General features: G+C 45.2%; 1 protein-coding gene across 5 annotated transcripts in view; it reads left to right on the top strand.

Annotated features, from left to right (window-relative positions):
• LOC126457244 (ras-like GTP-binding protein RhoL) overlaps positions 1 to 12217 on the top strand; it is a 345853-nt gene that overhangs the window by 152853 nt on the left and 180783 nt on the right. For 3 of the 5 annotated variants that reach the window (XM_050093396.1, XM_050093393.1, XM_050093392.1), the window contains one exon: positions 10977 to 11072. The exons of the other annotated variants lie outside the window; for them this stretch is intronic. Coding sequence is in view for 2 of the 3 variants with exons in the window: in XM_050093393.1 (XP_049949350.1) it covers positions 10977 to 11072 (96 nt within the window). In the remaining variant the exon portion in view is untranslated. The remainder of the gene's footprint in view (positions 1 to 10976; positions 11073 to 12217) is intronic. 5 annotated transcript variants of the gene reach the window in all.

Raw genomic sequence — 12217 nt, 5'->3', positions numbered from 1 at the left:
CTTAATGCACGCAGTGCAGCGTTGAACTCCTAAGTTTTCGTAGAGGTTACAACAGGGTGTTGTGCAGTAGCCAGCAGAGTTAACATTGTTGTCACCCCTTCAAGGAAGTGAAAGCTCTTCCCTGCACTCTCCGAACACGTGGGCCATAATTTCGCGCTCAGTCTGCAAACATGTTTGTCTTTATTGTTCAAATCCAGCGCCGCGCGGGGTTAGCCAAGCGGTCTGAGGCGCTGCAGCCATGAACTGTGCGGCTGGTCCCGGCGGAGGTTCGAGTCCTCCCTCGGGCATGGGTGTGTGTGTTCGTCCTTAGGATAATTTAAGTTTAGTAGTGTGTAAGGTTTGAGACTGATGACCTTAGCAGGTAAGTCCCATAAGATTTCACACACATTTGAACATTTCAAATCCAGCGGAGTCAAAGTTGCCTGGCGCATGCCCAATGAAAACAAAATTTTCACCATGACCTCCAAACTCGGGGGGAACCGATCGTAGACGAAATATTCGAAAAGACGTCGCGGTTAGTGTACAACGTGAACGCCTCGCTCTCCCCCCCCCCCCCCCCCCCCACCATGAATTTCTCCCGCGGGGCCGACCCGGCGCGCGGGCCACTGGTCGCCCATCCGCGGTCTAAGCTCTGTAAATGATCCTTCGTGGCACGTTGCCGGTCTCATCAGGGTACACTAATCACATTGTACCATTCGCGATTGGGGACACAGCACGCTCCATTAAAGTGCACTGAAACTGCAGCTCAAATTTCCCTGCATGTGCACACGTGGCTGTACGTGGCGATTAGCGGTTTGTATTAATTTCTGGTAACGTGGCCGACTTTTTGACTGTGTTACCGTTTGGAAGAAGACGTGCCGGCTGCGACGACAGAGTCGCGTAGCCTTATCTCCATGCCGACTTGACTCTGCCCGCTTAATCTCGCGTCGCACGTGGGCGTGCAGATAACTTGAAATGATCCTGGCACTGGCACCACCCACAATCCATCGCCTGACCGCGAGTATACTTACCGCTTTCCCCGCTTCTCAGAAGTCATCTGCTGCGAGCCCGCTTGCCTCGGTGTTTAATGCCTGAGGTGTGGCGCCGGTTCAAAAACAGAAGCTCCTTTGAACATATAATGAGTAGGCCGGAACTGAAACCAGAATACACACCTCACGTTTAATGAGGGCGCGGCAAGTACAGGCGACTGCAGCCTTAATGAACTCAGACGCACGAGAGTCCCAGCCTGAAGGTGGTCGCCGTTCGTAAGCGTAGCCACTCCATGATCCATCGCGTGCGGATCCCACTAATGGCTTAATGGATTTGGAGCTGATCTGCAACTAAATAATTTTGCAGCTATATCTAGATCTATACTCCGCACGCAACCTTGCGGCGTGTGGCGGAGGGTGCATTGCGTACCACGGTTAGCGACTCGTCCATTGCTACGAAGTTTTTGCCAGTTTTCTTGTGTTCTCTTCGAAAGTTATATCGTAACAATCTCACCTTTGGTTTCACCAGCAATTCCCCGTACGTTTCATTAAACCCTAATGGGTTTGGCCAACTGTTATTACCATACTAGCTGTTGCAGCAGCTCCGTTCGTATATCAGTAACTTAGATGTGATGAATGATGGTAAGTAAGTAAGCTATTGTACGAGCAATAAAGTCTGGTACCCTCATGTGATTAAGTATACGCATAAGCATAGCTCGTAACGTGCGCCCCCCTCCACCCGCCGTACCAAACCCCCGTGACTGACCCAATGCACGACGCGGTGGCACCCTCAGCACGCTCAGCGCCGGACGCTGCGTGACAGTGCGTGCGGAGGGGCGTCGCCAGGAGCGTGCTTCTATGCGTCGCGTTTTTATGCAACAAATCGCTTCTGTTCTTTGATGTAAGGAAAGATGTCCAATCCTTATTTCGCTGTCTTACGGGTCTTTTTTTTACTTTCAAAAGCAGCCTATGTCCTTCCTCGGCGTTTAAGCTGTCTTCATACCAAATTACATCGAAGTAGGTTCAGCGGTTTAGTCGTGAAAACATAACAAAGTTACTTTCGCATTTATAATGTTGCGAAAGCAGGAGGACGGCGTAGGTTATCTTCAATCAGAAAGATTCCAATCGTCAGTAATAAAATGATACACTACTGGCCATTAACATTGCTACACCAAGAAGAAATGCAGATGATAAACGGGTATTCATTGGACAAGTATATTATACTAGAACTGACATGTGATTACATTTTCACGCAATTTGGGTGTATAGACCTTGAGAAATCAGTACCCAGAACGACCACCTCTGGCCGTAATAACGGCCATGATACGCCTGGGCATTGAGTCAAACAGAGCTTGGATGACGTGTACAAGTACAGCTGCCCATGCAGCTTCAACACGATACCACAGTTCATCAGGAGTAGTGACTGGCGTATTGTGACGAGCCAGTTGCTCGGCCACCATTGACCAGACGTTTTCAATTGGTGAGAGATCTGGAGAATGTGTTGGCCAGGGCAGCAGTCGAACATTTTCTGTATCCAGAAAGGCCCTTACAGGACCTGCAACTTGCAGTCGTGCATTATCCTGCTGAAACGTAGGATTTCGCAGGGATCAAATGAAGGGTAGAGTCACGGGTCGTTAACACATCTGAAATGTAACGTTAAAAATGCCCTCAATGCGAACAAGAGGTGACCGAGACGTGTAACCAATGGCACCCCATACCATCACGCCAGGTAATACGCTAGTATGGCGATGACGAATACACGCTTCTAGTGTGCGTTCACCGCGATGTCGCCAAACACGGATGCGACCATCATGATGCTGCAAGCAGAACCTGGATTCATCCGAAAAAATGACGTTTTGTCATTCGTGCACCCAGGTTTCTCGTTGGTTACACCATCGCAGGCGCTCCTGTCTGTGATGCAGCGTCAAGGGTAACCGCAGCCATGGTCTCCGAGCTGTTGGTCCATGCTGCTGCAAATGTCGTCGAACTGTTCGTGGAGATCGTCTTGAAAACGTCCCCATCTGTTGACTCAGGGATCGAGACGTGGCTGCACGATCCGTTACAGCCATGCGGATAAGATGCCTGTCATCTCGACTGCTACTGATACGAGGCCGTTGGGATCCAGTACGGAGTTCCGTATTACCGTCCTGAACCCACCGATTCCATATTCTGCTAACAGTCATTGGATCTCGACCAACGCGAGTAGCAATATCGCGATACGATAAACCGCAATCGTGATAGGCTACAATTCGACCTTTATCAAAGTCGGAAACGTGATGGTACGCATTTCTCCTCCTTACACGAGGCATCACAACAACGTTTCACCAGGCAACGCCGGTCAACTGCTGTTTGTCTATGGGAAATCGGTTGGAAACTTTCATGTCAGCACGTTGCAAGTGTCGCCACCGGCGCCAGTCTTGTGTAAATGCTCTGAAACGCTAATCATTTGCATATCACAGCATCTTCTTCCTGTCGGTTAAATTTCGCGTCTGTAGCACGTCATCTTCGTGGTGTAGCAATTTTAATGGCCAGTAGTGTATTTATTAAATACGAAGAAACACTCAAATGGTGCTTTTTACTGTGGAATGTCCAGCACAATTAGGAGTTTGAAATTATACAAATCCTCTAAAATGTTAAAGTCCTGTCGCTGTGCCTCTGAGTGAGGCCTACGAAGAGTCCAGAGCTGGGCTACGATGCCTACGGAGTCGAAGTTACAGAAACGACGGATGAACATTGAAGCTTGTAGACCCAGCAGTAATTGAAGACTGTACTCGACTAAGCGCCGTCAAGAGAAATGTCCGCCGTAGCTCAGTGCTCTGGTATTTAACGAGGCATCGAATAAGCCCTATCCACACACGGGATGCCCATGAGTTGGCAGCTGTGGCCCTGGCGGACATCAGTATAGACCATACTGCCAACCCATACAGCTGCTGCGCTACGAGTGTCTCGAGCGCGGTTTGTGGTGCAGTACTCTCTGGAGTAGTGAATACCGTCACCACCTGTAATAGTAGTATTAACGTACGGATAAAATATGTTGGGAATTGCGTAAGCATTGCATTCATTATACTGAATCGTATTATGTAGAACTTATCAACCAGTAAAAGCATCTGGTCCCTTCAACCCCCACAAACCAACCAACTAGTAAAAGCATTTTCACAAATATGACAAATTTTGAAACTGAAAATGAAAACAGGTTTTTAAAAGAGTAAATATTTTTCACTAATTCGTGTTACATTCTTCAAATAAATAAATATCGTTCACTATACGCTTTCTGAAGTAACCTGTGCTCTTCCTCGGCGTTCAATTTTAAATCTCAGAGTTCATCGAAATCGGTTCAGCGATTTAGTCATGAAAACGTAACAGACAGAGTTAACTCCGGATTTAAAAAGCGTAATAGTATGAATTTGGAATGCTTTTACCTTGAGTGTGACTGCTATTGTGTTCGAACTCATCGTGGTTGGGTCTGTTCGTAGCGAGGAGTTGTAAAATAGTTGTGTCATCGGTGGGCTTTTGTCTGAGTTATTCAGTTCTCCAACACTGCGTTCAGTATTTTTTCACAGCCTGTAATGCACGTGCAGTTCTCTCATTCCATTTTAGGTAATTTTATAGCCATAATCGAATGATCCAGTCTTTAAACGGCTTTACGAGAATTCTATCTGAATCTGGTGGCCGTTAGAAGTATCTGATTATTAATCTAAGGTAATCTAACAAGTATGCCAGTTACTGTTGTGCGTGTAAGTTCGTGTCGGATTCTCTTGGATCCTTGCTAGACCTGATGTTTCTTGAAATAATTTTTGTTTCCAGACAAAATCACATATAAATTCTTATATTACCGATTTCAGATGTATCAAACGGTAATCCTCATGTCAATGTGCAGTGCAGTGCAGTGCAGCCGGTAGTATAAAAAAATGTGTTTTCCTCCAGAAATAAAACATATTGTAATGAATGTTGCAGTAACGGTCGTCTCGACAGCATTAAATTTACTCCAATTGATATTTCTGCACATTGTGGTGAACATGGCACTTCCCAGATGATCTAATCTGGATACGTATGGAGCGCAACCTTTTTTTTATGCTTGGGACGTCTGCTTTGTGGATGCGTTTGCTTCATGACGCTGAAGCAGAAGAATTGGTACCAGAATTAGCTTATCCGAAATTCTGTATTCTTACATTTAACAGGCTACGTTGTCATACGTTTCCTACGAGTTACAGTTATTGCATAACCTTTCTCAGTGTCTTAGTTCTTACACCTCCACGACGCGCGGTTATCGACCTCATGCTGGAACAAATTTTCATTAGTAAAACGGTGAGGGTACACAAAATAAATACATAGGAAAAAGGTAGTTCCCCCCCCCCCCAACAGATATCAGGCGAATAGCCTTGATAGTGCCATCAGTTCGGCGGGGGAAAAATCCTCACTTTCTGCACGTATGTCACACCCAGTTGGAACCACTCATTCAAAATTTGACCTCGTGGAGCTACCAAGTTGCTCCGCTTCACTCGCTGTTTCAGATAGCCCCAGACATTTGCCACAGGATTAAAACGTGATTTAACGAGCCATTCGACGTGCCCCACTGTTCGTGAAACCGGAAAGTTGTGCGCGCAACACTGTGAAGACGACTGTTGTCACCTCGAAGCTCGGAAATGTCCACAACAAACTCATCACCGAGATATACGAGGAAGGGGAACGCTTAACCGCGTAAATGGAAATAAACATCCTGGTTGCGTTCGCGGTAATCTGAATGAATGTGCCCAACTCACGCTGCAAGAATACGCCCCCAAAACATCACAGAACCACATCTGGCGTGGACTGCAACCTCCACAGGTGTCGCTTTGCGCCTTAGGTACATTCGACGCCTTGTACTGTTTGGAAAGAGGCAAAATCGCTACTCGTCGGAACAAATTACACGCCTCAACTCAGTTACCGTCCAGTTTCTGTGTTGTTCGACCCACTATAGATGTGCAGTTTTGTGTGCTGCTTCGAGAATTGGCGTTTTACGAGGTGGCTTATGTTCAACAGCAGCAATTTCGGTCGGATTTGAAACCGATTGTTATTGACAAAACGTAACACTTGTGCCCGGTTTATGTCGGTTACGATTTTATTACGACCATTGTACTTATGCCACGGTACACAGTTACGAGTCGTACACCATTCCTTGTAGATACGTTAGATACTTCGCGCTGATGTTCCAACAAATGGAATAGTTTCACAGTATGGCAGACACGATAGCTCTCTTCTACCATTCTGTCACGTCTTCTGTCATGGCTACCCACCTTACTGCGCATACAACCGAGTGGGGTGAGAGAGGTGGGGCACTGGTTAGCACACTGGACTCGCATTCGGAAGGACGACGGTTCAAACTCGCGTCTGGCCATCCTGATTTAGGTTTTCTGTGATTTCCCTAAATCGCTTCAGGCAAATGCCGGGATGGTTCCTTACAAAGGGCATGGCCGACTTCCTTCCCCATGATTTCCAAATCCAATGTGACCGATGATCTCGCAGTTTGGTCCCCTCCCCCAAATCAACCAACCAACCGAGAGGCACAGGCACACCACTTCACTGCCAAGTCCGTTGTCGGCTATGAAGGGTGAGCTGGCCACTTGGTGCCAGCTCCCAACACCGTGGCTCTCTGTGCTTACCTATTGTCTTTGGGAGTGTCAGCCACCAAATGCAATGGCTTTTATCCTGTCCGCGCTTGTTACTGGACGTTTTCTCATTAATGTGATGATCACGTCTGGAAATACTTCGTGCAGACCAGCAGGACTATGCCTAGTAAAAAGAGTTGTGGTGTTCTAACCAGCTATCGGGTTGATAGCTGCTGCTTATGTTTCACACTCATCTGTGGGAAACAAAAGCAAACCAGATACACTCCGACTTTCTCAAAAGGAGACGGTATAGAGTTTTACATTGTTCCAGAAGTTCACTGACAACAAGAACTTCTTAATATAACACACAAAGGGATTACAGACATTCGCCGCGATTGGGCATTGATTTAAATCAATGGGGAAAATTAAAAGTTTGTACTGGACTGGGATTCAAACACGAGTCTCTCGCTTATTAGGCAGACGCTCTGACCACTCATTTTGTTCGCTACTGTTCGTTGCATATGTTCGGGGAGGACTTCCCAGGATACTTTCTTTTCTATCTCATTTTGTTCTGTATAGTTCGTTGCATTTGTTCGGGGCGGGCGTCCCATGTCACCCGTTCAGATTCAGCGTTGATCAGTTCACTCAGTTTTTTATTACAGAGGGCAGCTAACCCTCTGACCGAAGACGCTGAGCTACCGCGCCGGCTATCACACACAGTGGTCATCGCAGCTTCACGGACTATCCTAGCACGCTTCTCTTCAAACCCAAATGCCCATGATTCTCATTACCCGCGGCATTTACCCCATACCCGTAAAAGTTAGAGCCCGTAGTTCATCCGCACTGAAGAAATAACTGCCCGACCTCGCCTTCATTACATGTATGTGGTAGCCGTTCTTTCGGCTACTTCATATATACTTCTGAAAATTATGCGTGCCAGCAGCTAACTTGTTTTGAGGATCCCCTTGAGCTCTGAATGGTGTACGCTACGAAACTCCGCCGCATTACGTTCATAGACCGGTTGAGTGGAGCAGAACTTACTGGAGTTAACTTGCAGCAGCCAATACGGAGAAGATACCGATGTCCCACCGATTCCGTGTAGCCCTATCATGCGTTTCCGCGCGCATATGGCGATTGTTGGACTGTTTCTGCGTTACATGTCAGGAACAAGTTTCATAAGCAAAAATTGACTTGGCAGTTGCAGCTTCAGTGTTCTCTGCCTTATAATTAGAGAAGCATACATTCTATAGTACACGTTCAAAGAAACACGAAAAGACCAACAATGAGCTGACAAAAGTTATGAGGTACCTACTAATATCGTATCAGACACCCTTTTGCCCGGCGTAATGCAGTAGATTGACGTGACATGGACTCAACGAGTCTTGGAAGTCCCCTGCAGAAATACTGAGCAATACTGCCTCTATAGCCGTCCATAATTATAAAAGTGTTGCTGGTGCAGGATTTTGTGCACGAACTGACCTCTCGATTATGTTCCATAAATTTTCGCTGGGTGACCAAATGATTTGCTCGAATTGTGCAAAATGTTCATCAAACCAATCGCGAACAACTGTGACCCGGTGACATGGTGCATTGTCGTCCATAAAAATTCCATCTTTGTTTGGGAACATGAACTCCATGAAAGGCTGCAAATAGTCTCCAAGTACCTCAACATAAACATTTTCAGTCAATGATCGGTCCAGTTGGGCCAGGGGACTGAGTCCATTCAACGTCAACATTATGGAGCCACCACCCGTTTGCACAGTGCCTTGTTGACAACTTGCGTCCTGCCTTCGTGGCGTCTGCGCCACACTCGAAAACCCTACCATCAGCTCTCACCAACTGAAATCGGGACTCATCTGACTAGGCCATGGTTTTTTAGTCGTCTAGGGTCCAACCGATGTGGTAATAGTCAAGGAGAGGCGATGTCGTGCTGTTAGCAAAGGCACTCGCGTCGGTCGTTTGCTGCCAAAGCCCATTAACGCCAGATTGCGCCTAACGGATACGTTCGTTTTACGTCACACGTTGATTTCTGCGGTTATTTCACACAGTGTTGCTTGCCTGTTAGCACTGTCAGCTCTACGCAGACGCGATGCTGTCGGTCGTTAAGTGAAGGTCTTCGGCCACTGAGTTGTTCGTGGTGACAGGTAATGCCTGAAATTTAGTATTCTTGGCACACTCTTGACGCTCTAGATCTCGGTGTATTGAAGTCTCTAACGTTTTCCGAAATGGAATGTCCCATGCGTCCAACTCCAACTAGCGTTCCGCGTTCAAAGTCTGTTAATTCCCATGTTGCAGCCATAATCGCGTCCGAAACCTTTTCGCATGAATCATCTGAGTACAAATGACAGTTCCGCCAATGCATTGCTCTTTTAAACCTTGTGCACGCGATGTTGTCGCCATCTGTATATGTGCATATCGCTACACCGTAACTTTTTCGTCTCACTGTATAATAAAACTGTGATACGTTTATAGAAAGATTAAGCTCGATTTAATCAATGTTTTTGGAATCGACGGTTCCGCAGAACCATGCATGATGTATCTGGTAAGTTAGTTAGTTAGAAGGCAAGTTGTTGCTGCAAGAATAGCGCCACTCTAAAAGTTTTAGCCATATCATTCGAAAGACTGCATAACGTACACAATAAGGCGCAGTGGATCTGCATTGTGTCACTATACATTACTGGACGTCTCACTGAGCACGCTCTGTCTTACTTCAGGATGTATTGTCATTGGTGGAAACATAAGGAAAGGAAAATTATGATTTATAGTACGTCGACAACGAAATCCTTAGAAACGTAGAACATGCTCGGATTGTTTCAGAGATAGGGAAGGAAAGCGACTGTGGCCTTTCAAAGGAGCCGCTCAGATATTTGTCTTAATCGATGTGGGGAAATCATGGAAGGCCAAAATCTTGATAGCCGAATAGAGTTATTAACCACTGACCGACCAATACGAGCCCAGTGTCCTACCATTGATGTGAGCCACCTTTCTCGTTACAGGTCAGAACTGGGAAAAGCACGCTGTGTCAGCGCCACAGGTCGCATTAGGCCAGAAAGAAATGAGTATGATCGCGAACGGACTCGTGCTAGCTTTTGTTGCTGCAGATATCTTATTCTGTTGTTATAAAATAGAACGTCAACCAAGAACTACACAAATTTATGGTCCTGTTGGATCTAATAAATTTAAATTTCGTTCAATGGTTTTGACTAGTTTGTGTCGGGAAATTGCTTTAAGTTGACAACAAATGAACGCAAATGTTTAAGTGGCTTGCTTCGCACACTGTGGCAAAAGTTTGAAATCGGATTTTTTTCTGTATCAGTATGAATGTGCTGCTGTCAAAAGGACAAGAACCAATGTGTCATAAGTTGATGGAAGTCAGGTGTGTTTTTTGAAAGAGTGTAATACACTGAAGAGACTCGCATTTGCCAGTTTTTAATACTAAGTGCTCAGGACGTATTTAGTAATATCCATTGTTTCTCATCGTGATTCGTTTTCCTAGCATCCGAAACTGCAGCATTCTTACTTGTTGTTCCATCATCATATTGCGTAAAATAATTCGTAGTTGACCCACTAGTTTCGCATTTACGAAAACCTTAGTAGCAAAGTACAGATGCGGGGTCCATTCAGCGCCAAAAGGGAAAGTGCCATATGCCGGTGGCGTATGGACCATTCTACCAAAAGAATGGAATTTAAAGTTTACAGCTGCTTCTTCCTTTTTCGTGGGAATATAACAGTGATATCGAGACTTAAAACGCTCCATACTAACACGTACTACAGAATCGCAGTACCATGAAGTGCCTTGGAGAACTACACAGATAATTAAACTACATGTACTTCACACTATCACATAGAATCCAGTAAACCAGGAAATAATCGCCACTGAACAAAGAGTCTTTCAAGTTAAGATAACAATTTCCTACTTCAGTTAAGATATGCTGCTCTATCGCAGGCAAGTTAAAGAAACTGCGTCAAAGATAAATGGGGTTTCAGCATCATCTTCAACAGAAAGGACACAGCTTGCTAAATATATAGTAGTTAAATGTACCACACGTTCTGTACTTTGTCTTGAAATACGTGGATCATCTCTCCCGATGTTGAACATACTGTATACCACGAAACAAAGGCATTGTGCTTCTGAGTAACTTTTTCTCGACAATCCTTCCTCTTCCGTGCCTTTCTTTTGTAGAACCGAACTGTATTCTCCTTCCCACCTAATATCCATCTTGTCTTGAAAATAGTCTACTTTCATAAATTACGCTTTCATCGGTATATTAGCTGTCTTCTTTTAACTCTCAAAGGCTCCAAACATAACGATAAAAATTGTGGTCATGTTTTCAGAGTTCCATTCTTGAAAGTCGTTCATAACATGTCCGTGCCATAGCGTCTGTATCCTGATGCATATCTGACATTGTTGTTTCTTTTGCAGTCAAATCTAGAAAGGCTACGATTTTCCGAAAGGAAATCCTTCTTTGATCGGTTTGCTTGCCTCTGTTCCTGCCCTCCGTGCGCCACACTCTGGCGGGTAAGTCGTGGCCGACTGCGCAGGCGCAGTAGCTGCCTAGTTGCGTAGATTACTGTTAAGACTAGTTTACTTGGGGACACTACGTTCCGATCCAAGTTTCAAAACTGTGCTAATGGCCACTGCGCATGCGCAGCCCGGAGTGGTGGAAGTCGTTGCCGAAACTATTCAGCATCGGGACGTTCCAGTTTCCGCGACACGAAACAATTAGTTGCGTGTGTTTTTTTAGGTTGTGTGATGTTGCAATAAATGCAACATGGAGTGGGGAGTTGGTTTTGTACTGTTATGCTACGCATAGGTGCTTGTGAGACATTCATGATAATCATTAAAAGAACAAAGTGAGTCTTAGTTCAGCACTTGAGATAAATCGTCCTGATACGAGCATCAAAGGCCTGACAGTGTCGGAGTTACTAATCAAAATACATTATGTAAGAAATATGACATCTGAGACCCCTTTTTGCATTTGAAAACTTTTGTAGGTGCCGTTGGGTCAATATGAAACTATCCTGAAAAGATTACACAAATGCGGGAGGTACCATAAGAATACAATGTGGAGCTAAAGGCGGAAATATAAAATTTAATATGAACGATATCCACAAATAAGCCGCGCCACAAACATCTGAAAGAAATTTGGCCATTGTAGATTTTTGAACACGATGTGGATAAAAAGAAAAGGAAATGTGTGTTTTCCACTTTCAATTTCAACGATAACACTTCACCCATTAGCTAATTCTCGTTCTTTATGGCACCTTGAACCCTGTTAAGATCCATGAATTGTTCCGACGTCGTTCTTAAGTGGTTGTAAGTAGTTTCTGGAGTAATCTACCAAAATTTTGTTGCTGAGCTGACATCTCCTGTTTATCCAGTCATGAATTTAAACACGTTTGCTCTTTTCCTTTCTAGATTTCGGGCAGCCAAGCCTCAATTCCGCTATTACCCATGTGCAACAATTGTTTCAGAGACGAAAATGTTGCTTCGGTCCTCATAAAATGACGAAACTGAAATGTATACTGCCTTCGCCTGGTAGACTGCTATTTACGGAATAGTTTCACAATGCTAGTTTCAATAAACGAGTTTCGCAGCTCATTGTCTCTGTATAAACTAAGCTTTAGTTATCAGTGGAACGGCTGCCCCGTCTTGTCGTGTTT

This window comes from Schistocerca serialis, chromosome 2 (genome assembly GCF_023864345.2).
Source record: "Schistocerca serialis cubense isolate TAMUIC-IGC-003099 chromosome 2, iqSchSeri2.2, whole genome shotgun sequence".
In the NCBI taxonomy this organism is placed as follows: Eukaryota; Metazoa; Arthropoda; class Insecta; order Orthoptera; family Acrididae; genus Schistocerca; species Schistocerca serialis.
This window is presented reverse-complemented; position numbering and strand designations above follow the sequence as displayed.